The sequence below is a fragment of the Rhyacophila brunnea genome, unplaced genomic scaffold (assembly GCF_057557595.1).
Source record: "Rhyacophila brunnea isolate RB1 unplaced genomic scaffold, BYU_Rbru_1.0 scaffold_21, whole genome shotgun sequence".
NCBI lineage: Eukaryota > Metazoa > Arthropoda > Insecta > Trichoptera > Rhyacophilidae > Rhyacophila > Rhyacophila brunnea.
The window spans coordinates 2,293,001-2,314,188 of NW_028232871.1; the positions used below are offsets into that span (position 1 = coordinate 2,293,001).

The 21,188-nt window shown below is 35.6% G+C and overlaps 1 protein-coding gene across 1 annotated transcript in view; it reads right to left on the reverse strand.

Moving 5' to 3' along the window:
• Nucleotides 1–5,123: 5,123 nt before the first annotated feature.
• The window catches only part of e(y)3 (PHD finger protein enhancer of yellow 3), a 29,331-nt gene continuing 13,266 nt past the window's right edge, over nt 5,124–21,188 (reverse strand). Inside the window, exons 5-15 of the mRNA XM_085948809.1 lie at nt 20,871–20,978; nt 20,480–20,576; nt 20,220–20,349; nt 19,505–19,683; nt 18,534–18,772; nt 18,076–18,226; nt 16,594–16,876; nt 16,035–16,223; nt 13,468–13,660; nt 10,164–10,273; nt 5,124–8,209 (exon numbers count right to left, since the gene is read on the reverse strand). Of these exons, the coding sequence (XP_085804935.1) occupies nt 7,503–8,209; nt 10,164–10,273; nt 13,468–13,660; nt 16,035–16,223; nt 16,594–16,876; nt 18,076–18,226; nt 18,534–18,772; nt 19,505–19,683; nt 20,220–20,349; nt 20,480–20,576; nt 20,871–20,978 (2,386 nt within the window). The 3' untranslated portion in view covers nt 5,124–7,502. The remainder of the gene's footprint in view (nt 8,210–10,163; nt 10,274–13,467; nt 13,661–16,034; nt 16,224–16,593; nt 16,877–18,075; nt 18,227–18,533; nt 18,773–19,504; nt 19,684–20,219; nt 20,350–20,479; nt 20,577–20,870; nt 20,979–21,188) is intronic.

Below are 21,188 nucleotides of genomic sequence, written 5' to 3' on the forward strand. Positions count from 1 at the left end.
TCGGTGTATCCGATAAGGAGTTCGTTATAAAAGTGAATAAATGTATTGAGAAAATCATAAACTAAAATGTCAACGAATATTTCCTCATTACATCCGAGATCTCGCTATATCCATGATCGTAATAACCGAGTTCGACTTTATATTTTTCAAATATCTGAACGTCATACTAATTATCAATAATACTTACATACCCCACTTAAAAATAAAATTTTTAGGTATAAAAATACAGATTCACACAAATACCAAAACCAACATGAGTAGAATTTCACTGCATCTTCTCAAATTGAGAAATATTTACAAAATGATACTTCTCTTACGGCGGTCTTCAGAAAAATGACATTCTATGAGTAATTTTTCAACGACTTCTTTTAAAATGACATGTCTCTATAATTGTCTCAATTTTTTGAAAGTTACTGAATATCTCTTCGAAATCTGAATAACATAACCAATTTCGTCCACGTTTGACACGCTTTTTAGATTTTCATGATTCACTTCCTTTGCGCCTGCGGTACGATTGACCAACATCGACACGTTGGACATTGCTGTTAAATTGAATAATACGGAATACTTACCTCTCTCTCAGTTCAGATAATTTATATATTATGTACTTATAAATTGTTTGAAAAAATAAAAATTAATATAGTTCATGATATTTTATTCTAAAAATAACATTCAACATGTATTTAATACAACTAAAAGTTGAGAAACAAAAAGGTGCTTTGAGCGGTTTGCTAGAAGAGTTTTTGTCATTGATATATCTTAGTCAAAGTGTAGCCAATTAATTCAATTATATGATTCTAATACATTTTAAATCAATTACAAAACTATATCAAAAGATTATAAGATTATATTGAAAATTATATAGTTATTACAAAAAATAATTAATCGCTCGGCTGCTGACACAATATTTTTGTGAGGTTTGAGAATGTGAGCACATTTTTGAGTATGTTTGTTCAAAAGGGGAAAGAAATTAAAACTGTTTAAGAAAACATTAATATATTTTACACCTTAGATATTAATAGAGAATTTATAATAATTATTTCATAGTTAAATGGTTTTTCTTGAATACTGTAAGGTTGACAAAGACTTAGTTAAACCTCCCCCACGAGTGCCACATCATATTGAATTAAGGCGAGACCTCAATCCATTGTTTTCACATAAGCGCTATTATTTTTCTAAAGTCCCATATTACACGCAAATCAAAACTTGAATGAAGTAATCGATCAATTCTCCATTTAATATTCTGTATCTATTTCTGCATGTTTCCAGAATTTGTCGAGTCATTCTTCAATTAAATATAAAGTAAAAAATAGATAATAAATACAAATGATACATTATTGGTTATTGAAAGATAATGCCAATTCATAGTAAGGTATTAATTTTCATATTGTTAAGCCTAGAATGGATTAAATTAATATTATGACGTGTACATACATAGATTTTCATGTTTTTCCCTGTTTGTGCGTAATCTGACTATGAAATTTTAATACTTATAAAGAATTACAGAAATTGTTTCCACTATATATCTAACAAAACAAATATATAACTCTGGTATCACTGTATATTCTGTACTCGGAAACGGATACTCTCTTACTGGTAAAAGTCAATTTATTTGCTTATTCCTTCATTTATAATTCAAATGGTCCCTTGGAAAACAATAGATCAAGGCTACGCCATATAACAAAGAACTATTGGAAATATTTCAAATCAAAAGCGCACTAAAGAAAACCAAGACAAGATATTTTGCAGTATGGGATTAAAATTTATTTCTTTTTTGAAGTTTACAATAGATTTTGCATGATTCACTGTTATTTTTTGATTTACGAGTCGCCCCGCGTCGACCACATTTTGCAGATGACGCGGACCGCAATTATACATCGGCGAATAGATACACCGTCTGTTTGATATAAAATATTGCGGTCGATCCGACTTCAGAATGTGGTCGGCGCGGGGCGGGCCTTTGATATTCATCTGACATCACTGTTTTTTGATAGTTTAAGTCACTATTACTTTGACTATTCTAATTTTATTATATTATACGGATACACAGTAATCTTCCTACACATGTAGTAAGCCAAAATACTATTTACAAGTTTTACGAAGAAATTAATATTAAAATCAATATTGGATATATAATTTCTGAAATTCTTTCGATGATTTCACTACTCTAAAAACATAACACTACTTAACGTTAAAAATAGATAAGTAGAAAAAACTTATTTAGTCACCATATACCCAGTGTACATATTTCTCTAATTAATATTATATTTATATGCATCATCGAACGTAAATAATTTAATATCCATCTTAAATCTACTCATTTAAATTTCAGACCTATGCTTTTTGTTTAGTTATTAAATATATGTCATGATGAGTACATGAGCCAACAGATTTTCCGATTGTTTGATCATCTATACATTAAAAAAAGAACCATTTATTCACAGATACTCCTATAAAATAAACATTCAAAATACATCCACTCTCTAAACACATGATCGATTATAAACAATAAAATGCGAAAAAGTTATGCTTAAATAAAAAGAAATACAATATTTTTAGGCGTCTTAAACAAATGTTTTCACTCACTTGTCGAGATTTAGCAAAGTCCAATGGCTACATATTTACACTTCTGACTGACCAAATGCAAACCCAAAAATAAGAAACAATAATTAACTGCTAATATGTAAACACACAGAAAAATTGCGTATTTAATTTTTCACTAGTATTGTTCAAATGAAGGTAAAACCTTAGGCCGAGATGCACAGAATGTTGAATTACATTAAATCGAAGTAACGTCTGAACCTATGCATATATCAAAATATAATAACAGCAGAGAAAATCTTAATTAGTGAGGCAACACACTGCATTCTGCAAATTCTGTTTACCAGATATGTAGTTATTAATTTTTTTTAATTGACATACAAAAATAAAAGTATGAAAACTCCACAATATAAATTGTTAATATAAACTTTAAATGGTTAATTGAAACAATCGACATATAGCAAATAGAGTATAGGTACCTAGAATTTTATCTTTTTGTATATTTTTTATTGACATGGCAATACATCAATGTTTGCATATATAATCGATACTGAAAAATAATTTTTCTTTGTTAGAAACAAGGAAACGACATTAAAAACTATTAATATAATTTTTAATTAAAATGACAGCCGACAGATTTGCTTAGTTATGCGTTGCGAGCGCATTCTTTCTCCATTAAACACTAATTACCAGAATAACGGCTGATTAGCGTTTAGAGATATTCTATGCATGTCGGCCTTAGCAGATACCAGATTATTACCACCTCTTTGACTTCCGCCTATTATGTAGGCCTTTTATCAGTGACCTTTGCGTGAGAACATTTCAACAAAATTGCCTTCAGCCTCACCAAGTTTCCAAATTCTATGACGTTAAGCTTTGAAGTCCATGCTGTACAAAACCAGTTGGTTAGTTGTCGTGTATGGCTTCATATTATCAAAAGCACAGAGAACACCAGGAATCTTTCAGCACAGGGTACTCCGTGGGATCTTCGAAACAATTAATGACAACCAGAAATGAAGAAGATACAACGAAGAACTCGAACGAGTTATACAAGGACCCTCATATCGTCGCAACCATTAAGATGGAAAGTCTCAGATGGCCACGAACGCAGAATGGATGAGTCACGCTCGGCAAAATAATAGACATTTAGGAAACCAGGTGGCAGAAAAAATTTTGACCTACCGCATGCAAGATCAATGAACAATGTTGAGTGCAATCTCAAAACACTGCACGTAGAAAACTGAATGTAGCCTGGCAAGGACCGGTATTCTGAAGGAGGCCAAGACACACAATCGATTGTAGCGACAGAAGGTCTGACTTCAATATTAATATCAAATGCATTCTCCTGATAGTTACAAGCTTATTGCTGGCTTATGGTTTTTTGCGATTTCAGCAATGTTTACATATTATAATACAGATGATTGTATCGTAAAAATGCGATTTAACTAAACATTCCAATCCTATTCGTAATAATTGATTACTATGTTATCCAAAAGGCAGGTTTTAACCGGATACTGACCTTTTTATTTATGCATAAGTTAGTAAATATAAAATAATGATTCAAACTAATAAAAAGTATATTTTTACAATTCAAGGAATACCGATATGAAAAAATATCTTTAGCATTTAGAGATATTTACACAAAAGTTGATATGAGAAGCTGCCATGTTCCAATGAATAAAATTATATTATAAAAAATGAATAACTGAAAATTTTTATCAAAAAATAAAAATGAAATGTTATATTTTTATATACAATAGTAATACCAAATTAATTGCACTGCCGTTATAGATAAAATCGTTCAGACGTAAGCATTGGAGTTCATTTTGTATTCAAACCGAGATACAGTAAAACCCCGTTAATAGGAACACAGTTAATCGATAATCAAACATAAATCGAGATTTTGAATTAACGGGTTTTACTGCATCGTAAAAAAAAATAGTTTCCTTTGACCTTTAACAATTCATACAGAAAAGATTTGGCATAATCGATTTAACACTTTGGGAATCGCTTATCAAAACACAATAATTATATAAAATATAACCATGCATATGTGACATTTTTGCTTCATACGTTTTTATGATTTACACCGCCGACAAGCCTCTAGTATAATTCATATGAATAAATCTGGCCAAACGTTTTGACGCTTGTTTTAAGTGATAATAATTATCAAAACCGTTAATAACATGAATGATAAACAAATATTATGCGTCTGTAATTGTTCGATGGCCGCGCGGTTTAAGCGTCGGCCTATAGCATCGTGGATCCACGACCTAATAGGTTGAGTTAGTGGCTGACATCCATTTCTCGTAAAAACGAAATCTGTTAATACAAAACTCCACTCTGTGAAGGGCCATATGATCCTATTAGGATCGGACATGGTCGGAAATTGTCATATTGTTCATGACTGGAATTTACGCGAGTAGATTTTCAATCATAATGGAAAAACTATTGATTCACTTGAAAATATCCTTATAGACTGACGACACAAGTTCTGTTCTTTATTATATTTCATAAAACAGATAAATATATGGCAGAATTGAGGTAACCCATTATGAATTCTATATTATATTTTTTTCTTTGCAAGGTTGTAAGAACTGGTATAAATTAGTATCATATTTGCTCTTTAAAAGTTGACGTTCTTTTATCATAAAATAACAAGATAGTGTGGAGATTCTTGAATGTGGTCGTGAAACTATTAGACACTGCCGAGTGTGGTGATAATAAAAAATACATTAAAAAAAATGTCCTCCATTAGACTGAGTCTAAATATATGAAAGTGAAACTTAATATACGGACTGATAATATTCGCTTTACAGATATCTTTGTAGCAAACTTTGCTATTTTCACCAACATCTGTCGAAAACCGCAAGCATCTCGGACATAATTTTAGATTCACTGAAACAGTAAATTGCATAAACTATTATTTTCGCAATGCCTAATTCATGAAGTTGCAATGCATCCGTATAGTTTGAACTTTAAACGACACACGGCAATGATGAGTGAAAACGAAAAACAGATTATCCAGAATTGACTGAGTAAGAAATCGTCAAATGGCTTCCCAATACGGAATCAAATCGTAATTATTCACATACAAAAATCACAGATTCAGCGGAACATATGGAGATATTTAGATTAATAAACACAAATACGCCAATGTCAAATCCGTATGTGTCAGTATCGAAAAGTAAAAATGAAGACAAACAAAAGTGCCATGTTTTTATTTCAATCCGCCAACAATTACTACCAATAATTAAATTGGCTCTGCGACTCGACCACGCTAAATATTGAGTCTTTTTATACTAAAATAACATAAGGCTCCCCCTTATTATAGTCTAACTCTTTGGATGATGACGAGTCTCTACACATCTTAATATATATTGCTGTAAAACATCCATGTAAATAAAGTATTGATATCAAAACACTTGGCATGGCAACATAACACCACACCACCACTGCGTGTAACACTGCACAAATAAAAAACAATCATTCTCCACTTTTGTTATTCTATGATTACTACAGACGCCGCCGTTATGTTTAATATTATTGGATGCTCTATTTAATTCAGAACTTAGTATGATTACGGGCAATCAAATTTCTTAACAATGTATCACATTTTGCAGTCAATAAAATCAAAATAAAGATATATGAGGACTGTTTCAAAAGTATCCTGATTTTTTTTCTCTCCGTGGAAACAAATGAAGCGCGGGAAGTGGACTTTCTTGGCCAAAAACAGCACTCCTATAATTTGTCATTAGTCTCCCGATATGACCCCTGTCATTTTTGACTGTCCTCTAAACTAAAATGCTGCTGAAAGCGACCAAATGTGGGTCATGAGAACATGACGATCTAGCTGTACTTCATTCCCAAAGAAACGTTCCAGAAATGCTTCCAACAATTATCAGGACCTCTGGGAGAAGTAGGTACGTCTATTTTAAGAGGTTTAGAGTTTCAGACCTCCACGTGAGTAATTATATTTTTCCCGGCCAAAGGTCGGACACTTTACAGACCTCTTATAACTAATAAACATAATTATTTTGATTAAAAAAAAACAGATGATTATCATAATATGTAATGTGTCTTTGATATTAAATGATTTAAAAAATATATCTTATTGATAAAATTGATTTATAAAATAAAAGGGCAAAATTATATGGTGGGAGTTTTAATTGAAATTTGTCTATGCGGTCATAATTTCATCTTGACGACGATTTGCATGCAGCAATAAAAACAGCAGCCTTTGAAATGGTCTTAAAGATATATCGGTGGATGCCTCATCTTTCAAACACGAGGAACGACTTCCAATAAAACAAAATTGGGGACAAATAATGTCAGAAGTCAAAACTTCACATTGCGGAAATTCTCTCATACTGGCATTGGAGAACACCAACTGACAGTGAACGCCTGGAAAAACGCAGTCACACAAAAGAAAAGTACGCGGCAGAATAAAAAAATATACACCTCAAAACGAATCGGAACGATAGTCACCGGCGAAGGTGCACATATCGCGACTTCAAACGCACCGGGTTCTTTCACGCGATCAAATATATATACAGATCGAATACGCAGTCTGCCTGCCTCTCTAAACGCAAACATTCAATCGACGGAATCACACTTTGATATAGACGAGACTTGTGTTGACCACGACATCCCCTCCCCCCGGTCAGCCGACCGATCTCACGGAATATTCAATCAGCAACCGGAGAGCGCGTTTAAAAAAATATTTTAATTCACAATCACCTCGTCGAGTATAATTATATTATTTACATCGCTGGCTGAAAAAGAAATAGGCAATTTCAACACGCGCCGCTACACAATATACAGATATTAGAGGGAGTCCCGTTCGCCGGCGAATTCAATTATCGCCGGGGACCCCTCAGCCCTCTCTTCGCTTCTTTCATCCTTCACTCTCGAAGGACAATCACTGAATATGTATTTACAAGCAATTATTTGATGAGCTCTCAAGGGCCCTCCTCTCCGGCGTCGGCCAGGGGATCACAAGCATCAGCTCCGTCTCCTTCCAGGACGCGGAGGGTTTCACGGGCATCGTCGCACGTCTCCTCCATGGCCGCAGGGAGAGGATCACAACTGGGTAAATCAGGGGGGCGACCGTCGACAAAGTCTCTTTTAATTTTGTCCACAGGATCATGTGGCTCAGCACGGGCAGAGAGAGGATCATCATCCGGAGCGCCTCGGAGAGGATCCGTCGCAGTTTTGGGTGACTCTTCCATCTCTACGTCCCCAACGGGTGGAGAAGGGGAGACGCGTCGGGAGCGATCGGGGTTGCTCGCCCTTGCATCATCGGGCGGCCGCAAGGGGTCCATAGAAGTGAATCGCCGTACCGAATCATCTCCATCAGGCACTGACGAGAGTTGATCTCGCTTGGAGGCGTCCTCCTGGAGGTCAGTCCGGTCATTGGCGCAGGACGAGTCGGCGAAGTGGTCGGCAGCTGTGACACTACGGTCCGAGTCGGCATTGTTAGTATTGCTGCGGTCGCTGCCGTCCCGGAGGGGCCGCGGGGGAGAGGAGGGTGTCTTGGCTGGCCGTCGGCCGCCGCCGCGCTGCCCGCCTCCCCTTTTGTTTTGCCCCCGCGTGGCGCCACCCCTCCGACAAGCGTTGCATGTGTAGTTGAGCACGTCCAGCTGCTTTCCTTGCTGCTTTACGCACTCTGAAAATCACAACAATCCATTAGACTCTACTTCATTTATTCAATGCCCTCTGTATTACATTATACCTACAATCAAAATGCATACTAATCAGTGACGAAGGGTGGAGGTAGGCTGTTAAGATCCAATATAAATAGTGCACACTGAACATTGTCAGTCATACATATTTGTTTTCATTGAAATAAGACTACAAATTGCATCTATCTGCAAAATTCAAAAAAATTCAATTGAAACCTGCGTAAACCAAGCCGTAATAGATAATAGACAAATAATATTCATCTATCTATAAAATATCTACAATTATGCCTTTAAATCATAAATAATTTTAGATATTTTATAGATAAAAGAATATTATATTTCATTTGTTTGGTTTAGGCAGGGGTCAATGAATTTTACAAAAACCAACCAACCATTTGTAATATCTATGTATTCTTAATTCAACGAAAACAAAGACTGTAGAAAGTGTGACAGAGAAAGTTTAGTGTGCACTATTTACGTCAGATCTTACAAACAGCTTACCTCCACCCCTCGCCGCTGATTCTAATACAGGGCAGGGTTTTTTGAACAAAATAAGTTCATCAATGTGACAACCCGAGTCATGAAACATTTTCTCATTATTTACTCTTTCGTTGCTCAGAGAAAATAAAACACCTACTTCACCGAACAGTTGTAACCAAATTATAATCAAACAATATCTCTTGATAACAAACAAGTCTGAAATTTATATCTGGAACAGAAATTCAGACTCATAAGTCCATATATTTTGAAACTTAGTATTTCAAATAGTGGTATATTATATATATATAGTAATTTTCAAAGTCAACACCCTGCAGTAATAAATAATATATTATAAATTTTCCATGTACAGGACGGTCAACACTCCCATAAACAAAACGTGGACAAAACAGTAAGAGGGCCATGTAAGTTGTGAAGTGAACTACATAGGTACGTAATAAAAATGATTTAACAAAATAGTTAATACAAGTAATGTTTTTCACCTTTCCACATGTCGATTTTTATTGATCAAGTTTTTGTTGAATGTTGAAAAAGGAATTAATAAGAATGTGTCCCACATATCAGTCTGAGTTGAAACGATAATCGTAATCGAGAGGGCATCGAGTGAATTTATTAGCTTGTCAATATCATTTCGGTCAGATCACTTCAGAACGTTTTTGGATGAAGAAAAACGTCATACTTTATTCAGAAACTAAAACAAGGGCACTCGGTGACACATGGCAACCAACTAATCGCATTCAAATCTAAATAAGTAGTTGTTTGAGTGTACCAATGCATTATCGACTTGTATTAATGATTAAGTTGAATCGGCTAAAATTAGACGGGACCTCAACTTCATTCAATTCAACATAGCAGTCGATCAATTTAGTTTAAAAGCTGAAAAACGACATGAGGGAATGCGTACATTGTGTTAATTTTTGAGAAAAAACCATAAAATGTATTTGACACAAGATAATGCCAACAGCAATATCAGGACTATATGAATCATAGGTTTGACCGTGTTCATATTATATTGTCATTCGATAGCCGCCTTATGTATAGAATAGAGCCGCAGAGATTTAAACAACTCAGCAACGATATTATGTTACTTACAGAGAGAGACGAAATCATTGTTTTCATTTAACATAGTAATTATCTCATAAAAAGTATTACTATTCTGGAAACCTCATTGAGTAAGTTAGTTTTAAATTATATTATAATATGACATTAGAATTCATGTACATTTTTTACTACATCATTTAATTAGATATAAATTCCTACATCAAAATTTATTGATGATTTAAAGTGCCTTAAACAGTTAGCTAACTTCACATCTCACTCGGCCGAACGTGTTAGTAATACATAATGTAAACAATAAATAGCCATTCTATGAGGCGATTGATACATGCGGATCAGGGGGGGTCAATGAAATGGGGGAGATGACAAGAGGCGGTGACTGACCTTGGTGGAATCTCCTGTCGCAGTGCGTGCAAATGACGAGGCGCATGGCTCCCTTGCGGCCCATGAAGCAGCGCTCGCACACCGAACAGTAGCGCCCCGCGCGCCACGCCCTGCAATGCAACCAGCCCCGCATACAATACACACAGACAACAACTCCCCACCCACACACACACAGACACACACGCACACACCCTAATGGATATCCACAGATGAAATGCTATACACTTTGTGATATGCGTATCGTGAAATCAACTACAAAATGGATGATTTAATGTTTCGTATAATACACAAAACTACTTTCAAATTAAACTGGTTTCTCAACAAACAAAACGCCCGTCTGAATCATACCTGTATGCTGTAAAAATACTGTACACTCAAATAGGGTATTTGAAAAGATAATGTCTCATTCAAATACATAAATATAAATTTTGCCTTATATTGTCAATCGGCAAAACTGGACATACAACAACTGTGTGCCGATCGATAAATGAAAAGTGTTTTGTTTACAACGCGACATTGTAAAAACTTTGATAAAACTGTCGTTACACAGTTAATTTTTAAATATACAATCCTTTTTAGTGTGAATGCAATATAATAATCATATACAAATTTCTGGAGAATTAATTATGAGACATCAATGAGAGGAAGGAAAAAAATGTTTTATAAAGCAAATTCACAGGCAAGCGCCGCATACTATATTGTTTATATGTAGTAAGTTGTCATGCAACAGAACATTTCTCTTATTTCCCGTTTAAGAAAATAAAACAGTATGTTAACAAGGCAATGTGATAAATTAAGCCATTTTTTTAATTATACTATTACAAACCTAAAAAATATTATACAGTAGACTCCCAATTATCCGGACTAATGATGGGGAGAGACGGCATGGATAAATGAAAAACACGGATAATCCGAACTATAGTTTTTTCTTTTTAAAATACTACATAATAATATTATACATTTCTAAGCAGACAATTATTTTAACATGTTTAATACTTATTATTTATTAAGAAAATCTGTAATTTTGGTTTATTTACAGGAAACTGATTTTCTAATATCAGTTTGAAGTTTCCTAACGGCTACTATATCGTTGTATACACATTGTCGTGCACGGATAATCAAGAGTTTACTGTACATATTATTCTGTTGCAAGAGACATGTATGTAGAAATCGTGAGTAATTGTAGAATATTTTATTACGTTTTATTATCAAATTTCACCATTAGAAAAATGAAAATGATAACCTCTATATAAGCAAATACCAGTGGCGAAGACTTCATATTAAGCGATTATTTAACATTTAGCTTGACTCGTAAAAAGAATTTGAACATGTATGAGAATTTCTGAATATACCATAAAAAATACAACGAAAATGACCTTGAATAATGCGAAATAATGAAATTACAACGTCAGATACCAGCAGAACTTTTAATTTCTATGAAATTATTGGATCTGTAATCGTAACTAATTTTTGCACGAACATGGATTGTTGTATCATATATTGTAGAAATATTAAAGATCATATCTATACAAAATACTACACATATTCCATTTGTTTCGACATTTTCAAGCTAAGTCATCACTGTCCAAGCGTGTATTATTATTCATTTAGTTTGTTACTATAATAGTTTACCTCCGTTCAACAGGCAATTTTCGCCACTGGTAAATACATAATAAATATACCCAATATAATATTAATAACAAAACACAAAAAATAAAAAAGGTATGTATTAATAGATTTTAGCAATAAAAATAATAATATATTATATTTCCCAAGTTTTTCTACCATACGTTTAACTGTTCAGATATTAACAAAACTGAGTTCAATTTTTAAACTGACAAATAATTTGAGGGCTTAATGTCAAACAACACTATCTACAAAAGTGCAACTTTACAGGAGGAACGTTGTTTTAGTTTCTTGTAACCCAAGAAAGGAGATGTTTTTTTAAAACCTAATGTTCATATTTTAAAATTTATTGTGAACATTTATCTTGCTTATGGTGATGTTAAAATTTATAGGTGTGGTTTTAAAAAAATATGAAAACAAGAGTAACTTTATGTAGTTAACGTTAAACTTTACTGACCATTTATGAAGAAACTAAAAAAGATTGACATAAAGTTGTTTGACTATCATGTAGCCGAGAATGTAAAATAACGTTATCTAAAAAAAAAACACCTTTTTGTAGATAACGTTTGATATTAAGCTACTCGAATTTTACTTTGATTTGGTAGAGTCAAATATGTAGAATGGTGTCAGATTCTTCTGGCAGTGTAGGCAACTCATTAAGTTCCAAAGTGATTTCATCGTGGCCGCAATGCCATAAAAATCTGTCCTACATACATACATACTTCATTTTCTTCCACAGTAAATGTATCAATTCAACTGAGTCGAATCAAATTGCAAAATAATAAAGCCCCTATATATGTTTGGACACAGAAACACTCACAATTAGTTTGAAAGCAACCCTAAAGAAAAATATGCAATAATATGTAAATAACACGTATGTATAAAATTCAGGCATTGAACAATCATATGCCCAAGTAAGGATTGATAATTTCTGTGTGCGAAATGAAAGGTGAGATAAGTCTTCTGTGTCGATTCGTGTTTCTGTTATCTTGCTTTTCCTTTCACAGACAGGTTTTGTTTATGTTAATTAAATGGTTATTTTATCCATGAGATTAGTTGTTATATAAGGAGCATTTATCATGGGAAAAGGGGTTAATAAACATATCAAATAAAATCAATGTAGAGAGTTAAATGTTCCACTTGTAACAGTGAATATGAATGTTTTTACATGGTTTGGATGAGTAAAATCTGGGTAAAATCCAGCATAGTGGAAAATCACTAAATACCATCCATTGGACGTATTTAATATCAATATGAAATGTTGGTATGAGTTGGGTAAAAAGCAGTGGCGTAACTAGAAATATTGGGGCCCCACGCAAAATTTACGAAAGGACTCTGGATTTCTAAATAAGTCTTTCAGTGCTAACCATTAGTTGGCCATTAGATATAATTAGCATATTAAAATGTGGAAATTAATTAGTAATTATCTGGTCAGCAGTGAATGTGTTTTTATGAATTTATGAATATGTCAATCGATGAAGTTTGAATATTTTATGATCATTATCATCTGTTTGAATTGAAATTCGAGAAGCCCTTGTCTGGCTGGACCCAAACACTTGCGTTCTTTTCCAGGGAGCTAGCTGCGCCACTAGTAGAAGGAAAAGAAATGGCGAGAGACAGGGTATCTTGGGGGGGGGGGGGTGTTAACAAACAAGAGAAGAATGAGAGAGTGTCGAACCTGGCACAGGGGGTGCACAGCGTGTGCGAATATCTTTTCTGGCCCGCTGTGGTTTTCTTGAGGTGGTGGTGCCACTGGTCAGGCGGGGCGGGGACCAGCGAGGGCGGTTGCACCCCACCCAACTCAGGCTGGCCGGAGGGATGACGAGCGTTGCACGATCGACACACTGCACAGTGACTGCAGTGCCACCGACCTGTAAGAAACATAATATTTAGTGTTCCCAGTCCCAGTAGAAATTTTAAAAGCAGTCAAGGTCCACAACTACTTGATGTTGGATAATTCATTTTAACTAGCTTAGCATTTTGAGGAATTGTCATGCTTATCTTTAGACTTAAGTAGCAATAGTGACTTGGCTTCAAAGGTAAGTGTAAAAACCCTTATATTCTAGGCTGGCTGGCTCTAATGCCATCAAATTTAATGTTAAACTTCTTCAAATCTAAGCCGATACAGTCCAGCCTTTTTGCAATCACATTTGAGGAAATGCTCCTAGAACTTAAGAGCATACTTCAGTGAAACGGCAAATAATTTTCAACTATAGGTGCGACGAAATTTGGAACTCTCTACCAATCGGAGAGCGAAAGTCGAACTGTGAACATGTCAATATGTTTTGTGATGGCGTCGGGGGAATTAATTCTTAAATCGTGTAAAGATGACTAAAAAACGTTACCCAATTACTTGAAAAAGAAAACATGTCAATGAATATATGATTATTATTACTAATAGAACAATAAACATAACATTAAATGGACGCATGTTGAATTTTTATGACAAATTATGTTTTGTTCTGCACGCGACGTTTGCACAATCTTCGCGTCGCGTAGTCACGATCGTTTTAGACCATGCCCCAGCTGAAGTATAATAGCCTTAACACTATTAACTAGTATGAAACATGCCTGTTTACTGCAATTTCCATGATTCTATGGTTTTTATATAATATGTTATTATCATGGAAAACCATCTAATTTTTTTAGGTGAAATACGTATCAATTTATAAATGAACAAATACAAGCGTTTGAAATAGGTCCTACCCTTAGACCAGTATTAGACTCTAAAAGAATTTTTCATATAATAGTCCATATTTCATTAAATATGTGTTCCATAAAAGATCTTTTATAAAATGTAACAGATTGACATTACCTTTTATCAATGATTAATCTATGGTCAAGAATGTTTTGCAGTGTTGTCAGATAAAATTGTCAAAATTCAGTGGATAGAAGAACATGTAAAAAAAACTAACAATTTTACTTGAAAAATAGATTGGTAGTTGTTATAATGTCACAAGTATCTTCCGAAAATCACACAAATGTGACCATCGGCAGATCTACTGAAATTTAGCAACACTGGTGACAGCCCTTTCAATAATATGGAGGATGGCAAGAAATTAACCAACATTAATTATTATCGACTGTATAACACGAATCGTATGAAATGCAATCTAATAATCGCCACCCAGATAACAAAAATAAGGACTGAAAATAAACATACAAGCTAATACGCATTTGTTATAAAATATTTTACACATTGTAACATCCCCTCTCATGTTTTATAAAAGAATACTCTTAATTCGATAATATGAATAGTGTGATATGCCATGAAAAAGGTTGGAAAGCACTGTCTAGAGCAGGGGTTCCCAACCTTTTTGTACTCTAGAGCACATTCTAAAATATCGGTAGGGTGGCGGGCACCACCTATTTTTAATCGACAAACTCCTTCCATAACTTCTCATTTTCCCATAATTTATTTTCTTATATTCATAATTTATTAATAAATAATAAACAAAAATGTTTCATAATAATAAAACTATTATTCAAATTGCATACACACAGAGAAATGTATTTACAAAACGTAAACAAAGTAAACAAAAAACACAAATACAAAGAAAACATTTTATAAAAAAATAGAATATCAATATGTCAATGTGATCTTTGGCATTGCATATCATTGGCCAGTGCCTCATAATTAGGAGAGTATGACGATAATCCTGTTAGCAAACAATCATAAAGATGCTCATCGGTGAGTCGAGATCTATATCTTGATTTTATTAAGTTGGCCTTTTTAGAATTTTCCACATGTCTAGTGAAAACAGTCTGTTGTGCAGTTAGACTTGATTTTAGTTGACATATTTTTTTCTTTCTTACTTCAGATTTAAGTGGACAACTCACATCAAAAGTGGCATGAATTGTCTGAAAGTGTCGTTCAACATTATGTTTTTTCGGCACTGCAATACTATTACCACACAACAAACAGACGCATTTATTTTTCACATTAAAGAAACAATATGATTCCTCCCAGTCAGTGTTAAAATTATAGGTTCGTTGTCTTTTACTCGGTCCACTCATTTTAGAACTATATAGAAGGAATATCAAAACTCCTAATTCGTGTTTCGTCAGGCGAAGATGTCTCCTAGCAGTCCTAGCTAACTGTCGCGACGCCATGGTGCCCGCGGGCACGGGGTTGGGAACCCCTGGTCTAGAGGATAACTCAGTACAAGGCAAACAATATTCTTCATTTTAGAAGCCAGATGTGACTAAAGAAGAAAAAGTCTTCTATATAACTGTCTCCCTTACCAGTGGGAACTTTTCTTAAGCCAACGCAGTATATGTGGTAGCCTCTGTCGCAAAGATCACAAAACAGCATTTTGTCGTCGTCGGCCAGGTCTTGACAGTGCGCGCAACATTTGCAGTCTGCACATTGCCACGCGTACAAGCGCACGCACTTCGCTACGTTCGGTGCCATGTCCAGGCAAGACGGGTGGACTGAGGAGAAAAACAGTTAGCAAATTAATTATTTTCTTCATCACTTGAAAAAATGCGAGACAGGCTAAACTGAAATGATAGGGTAAGAGATGAACTTTACCATCAAATTACTTCTCAATATGGAATTGAATCACAATAATTCAAGAATTGGCAAGATATTTTGATGTCTGTATTATCATTATTTAGAATATTGATTTACGAATATACAAAGATAAATATGTTTCAGTTTCAATTTTCAGAATCAATTACTTATATGCGTTCCGGAAATGTTGTTTTTAATATGAAAGTTTCCCTGTTATAACGTAATAGAATTGTGGTTTTCATAAATTCAATTTAATTATGCAATAAGATAATTTGATGTGGTGCATACTTTTCTTGTGGCAAGTGGCGCAGGTGACGAAGGTCTCGGTGGGATACCTCCGGTTGCAATGCTCCGTGCCGGCGCACAGCTTGCAGCGCAACACGTCCGGGGCGGAGGAGGTGGACGCCGACGGGGTTAGAGAGGGTAAGGCAGGCAGGGGAGAGGAGGGGTTGGAGATGTTCTCTTTAGACTCTTTAGTCTGGGGGGAGGTGGGGCGGCTGGGGGGGACGGACGATTCGGCACCACTCACAGGCACCCGCGACCGTGCCTTTGACGGTGCATTACTCTTCCGCTGTGAACATTCATTTTAACAATAAAACATTAGGCACTTTAATAAGCTCCCTCGCAAACAATAACCTGAGGCGACCGTAACTCACCAACTTAATCTATTCGATTTTGACAAAGGAAAACAGAGTAAGTCCATATTGATCCAAATGCCTGATACCTTGGTTTGTCGAGTCGCCTCTAAACAGAAATGATCATACGTGATATCGAAACTTATAACGCCTGTACACGCGCATTGTTTGATTTGCACCTATAGTGTGTATTTTAAACTATCGCGATAATAACTCTTTACACGTAACAGTGCTGACTGTCTAACCAATCTCATTCTTCAAGACGCGATGTTATCATTCTTTGGTACTATTTGACAGGTCGTGAAAATCGTTTAACCTCAATATGAGTCTCTGCAGGGTGTAGTTCGTTTATTTACCGGCAGGTTCGCCAATATCGTTCCACTGCGCGGGCGCAGATATTGCACAGTCCAATTGACGGCGTGAAAATTCAGAAGCTTCTGAACTTTTTTGATCCATACATGCAATCTTGCATTTTCCACGATAACACGTGTTTACACGTGCATTTTTTTGTTATGGCTGCGATAATATGTAATGTCAGCAGTAAATCCATGCATGTGTAAACGGGGTATTATAAACAGAACCACACAGCGGGCAAAAGATTTCGTGTCCTCATTAAGGTAACCGATTCGCACCTCTGTGATGAATATGATGTTCAGGAGAACATAAGCATACATTGACACATGGTGATACAATGCCTTAAATTTTAGCGACAGAGTAGCGCTGCGACTTGCAGATGTCTTTAAAAATATCAAGGAGCTTAAATGTGCCCTGCCATTCGGAAAGACGAACGAGCTCGGTAAAATTGTAAATTTTTTTCAAAAGAATTAGAAAGAGGTCTCCAGTAACAGTGTGATCAGAAACACGAACTATTAAATATTATGAGGTGAGATTAGACCAATGCTGTTTTTTTTTATCTTATTGATATTTTGAATCCTCATTTTTTTTAATGTTTTTCAAGAAAACACTGCATTTTTGTAGTATCAAAAGGTTTTGTTACTTTTTCTTTCAATTTGATGGCGCATAGCCGTTAACATATCTAGCCTACAAAGTCATAAAATGAATTTGATTCCCAAATTCCAGTGTCATTCATGATTTGAATTAACGGAATCCCGCTGTAGGTATTATGAGTGTTCACCTTGAAGTTCTTTTCACTGGTCTCGCTCCCGGATTCCTCTCCGCTTGAGCCAACTGAGTCAGAATCATCTCCTGATTCCTCAGACGATGATTCTTCTTTAACAGGAGCGGGTGGCGGTAATATCCGGAGTACACTGTTCAATGGGAAGTATCTGAAATGCATAAATAAGGGCATATTAAATTGATTTGTCTATCGACTGTACAGAAGCTATTGTCAACAAAGTCCCAAAGACTATATGAGACTTTCTTGCCTTTGCTTCCAATAGCCTCATATTAGAAGGTTGAGTCATCGTTAAAAATATTTTATATGAAAATAACTGTCAAAGAAAGCACAATTTAAAATATCCCAATTAAAGCTTTATTGAAAGCAAGGGTCTTTTTTTGAATATTTCTAATATTTCAAATATTATTTAGTAGGAGGAATATATCTTTCAATTTTCAATAAGATATGTTTCTCACCTAAGCTCCTCAGGGGTGTATGTCCTGTAGTGATCGGTATACTGTCCGGGCAACAGAGCAACGGGGTAATGTGAAACAGGGTGTGGGGTGGCGGAGGGTGGTGGCAAGGTTGGGGGGCGGCGCGGACGGTGGAGAGTGAAGGTCTGCAGGTCCACCACGGCGGAACGGATGCTCCTCCGCTGGCGGTTCAGCTGGGCATTCCACTCTGCCGCAGATTCGCACGCCTTCTCCATACTCTCCTGCCATAACAACAGCATAATATCATGTAAATATAAAAGAATTTTGACTCTAGGTAGGAGTCTAATACGTATTCAGTATTAGGAATTTTGAAGGCAGTTTGATTTTTCAATCAAACGTGTGGTTGTATTGGCAATAAATTCATATTTTTCTTCTATTGGCAGCCCCAAAAACAAAATGGCGGCTCATGTTCTGATTTGAAGTGTGTTCCTTTGTTTACATAACTTACGTACAGACCTACAAACTTATCTGTAGAATAGCCAAAAATGGAACTACGAACTACCGTAGGATGATTCATTTGAATGTCAGATTTTGTCCAGTTACGAATCTTGATTGGGTAATTTTCGACAGTGGGTCGCCCATCCCATTCTTCAGATAAGTTTGAGGTCTGTACACATTTCTCAGTGTTCACATGATTATTCATCTTAAAAATAATGGTCAATGTATTGCTTTTGGCTGCCTACATAAAACTGAGAGGGGAGTATCTTTCCACAGGTATTATAGCCAAATATTATATTCAAATGTCTACTTTGATATGACGATATTAGAGATGTGTGAAATGTTGAGTCGATTATACACTATACATTTTCATGAAATTAAGTATTCAAAGATTATTTTGGCAATATCTGCGCATAGAATCGTGTTTGTAATTAACGAATCGAGTGAATCTGAAATTAAAGTGAAATGTAATAGTACAGGTGGAGAAACCAAGAACCAATTAGAAAGAGTCAAACCTGTTTGGAGCGATCAGTTCCTGGCAGGGGAGCCAGATGCGCGGGCGGGGGAGGTTTGAGTGGTTGCACGGGCCGAGCGTCTCGATGCTCTCGCAGATGCTTCCGGTACTCCTCATATTTGGTGGGGAAGTCCGTGTACATGATGTCCAGTACCTCACCTGCGTCCACCGCCGTCACTCCTGCATAACAACACAATGCATTATTCACTGCTGCTGTTCATATTATGAAGGTACAGCAACACCTCGTACAGTCCGGTTTTTTTAAATTAGGTTATTTCCATTATTATTTTTTACATTTCATAACCAACCATGAACGTAAAAAGCAGATGTGGAAGAGTTTCCGGGAGTAATTAACGTAAGTACCCAACATTAGAAAAAAAGCTTAATTCCATGATTGTCAAGTAGAAGTTCAAACCTAAACATTTATGGTCAAATGCACAGATGTCAATGTTTAGTTAAACTCAATTAAAACGCTCCATTAGGAAAAATATTAAGGCCAATTGCATTGCTTTACTTATGCGTCGAATCCAAAGCATCAATGGACCCCACGCCACTGACCTACAGATAATTTCTAACATAACAGAGCAAATCCATGAGGTCAAATGAATAACCCGATGACCACAATTCTATTGAACAAATCTGTATTATTATTTATTCTGTTTCCTGCTCTCTTCTGCGAAAAATGGTGGTGAGATTGAGTCATTATTTCAACTCACCGAGATCGCAAAGAGCCTCTGAAACCAATCCTCTGTCTCTGATGTAATTCTTCTCGTCCGCTCCGAGGGCTCTCCTTTTCAGGTCGGGGTATCTTCTCTTGAAGCTCTTCACGCCGAGGTATAAGGCCACCTGATGACAATACACGGTACATACAGTTCTATGAAATAAAAAAAAACTACAACACCAATGTTCGTTAATGCAAAGGTCTTTGCAGTTTAATTTGTTCTTGGAAGTACAAGGTGATTAAAAAGGTTTTTACCTGCTCTTGGATCATGACAGTCTGAGGTGAATCACCAGCGGCAGGTTCTGACGGCCAGTCATACTCGGCAACATCCGCAGGAGTCCAGTCTTTGTGCCTGAATAACAAACAATCAAGTTATTTAGAATCAGTAAAATAGTACTTAAGTAAAAATAAATAATTTACCAGGTTAGATGTCGAGTGGAGTATATGGGCCCCGACAGAGCGAAGGTTGCATTAGGAGGTTTTTTACGAGGAATATTTTTTAGCCATTAATTACAAATACACATTGAAAAACTAATATGAAAACTACCAATTCTCAAATACTGCCAATAACAGTTATTGACTGCAATGATAATTCCACACACTTAATGTCAGATTCACATCTTTATTTAAAAAAACTATTACATACCCTTCATCGAGCATATCCATGAGGCGTGACCGTTTATATTTGCCACTCTCCGTTGTCTGCCCGCTAAGCACAGAGCTCTGCGACTCCTCATCTAGTAAACCAACCATTCTGCAAAAAATACAAATTCAACATTCAATCTATTGTACGCATTTAATTATCCATCACCAGGTAATATAATATATATAATGTATTTACCTGTATAGATAAATATATACATATAGCCATATTCCATCATTATTATCAGAAACATCTAGGATCAATGTAGAAGGGAAGTCCCCTACTCGATGGTCCGATCAAGTGAACAACGCAACGGGTATA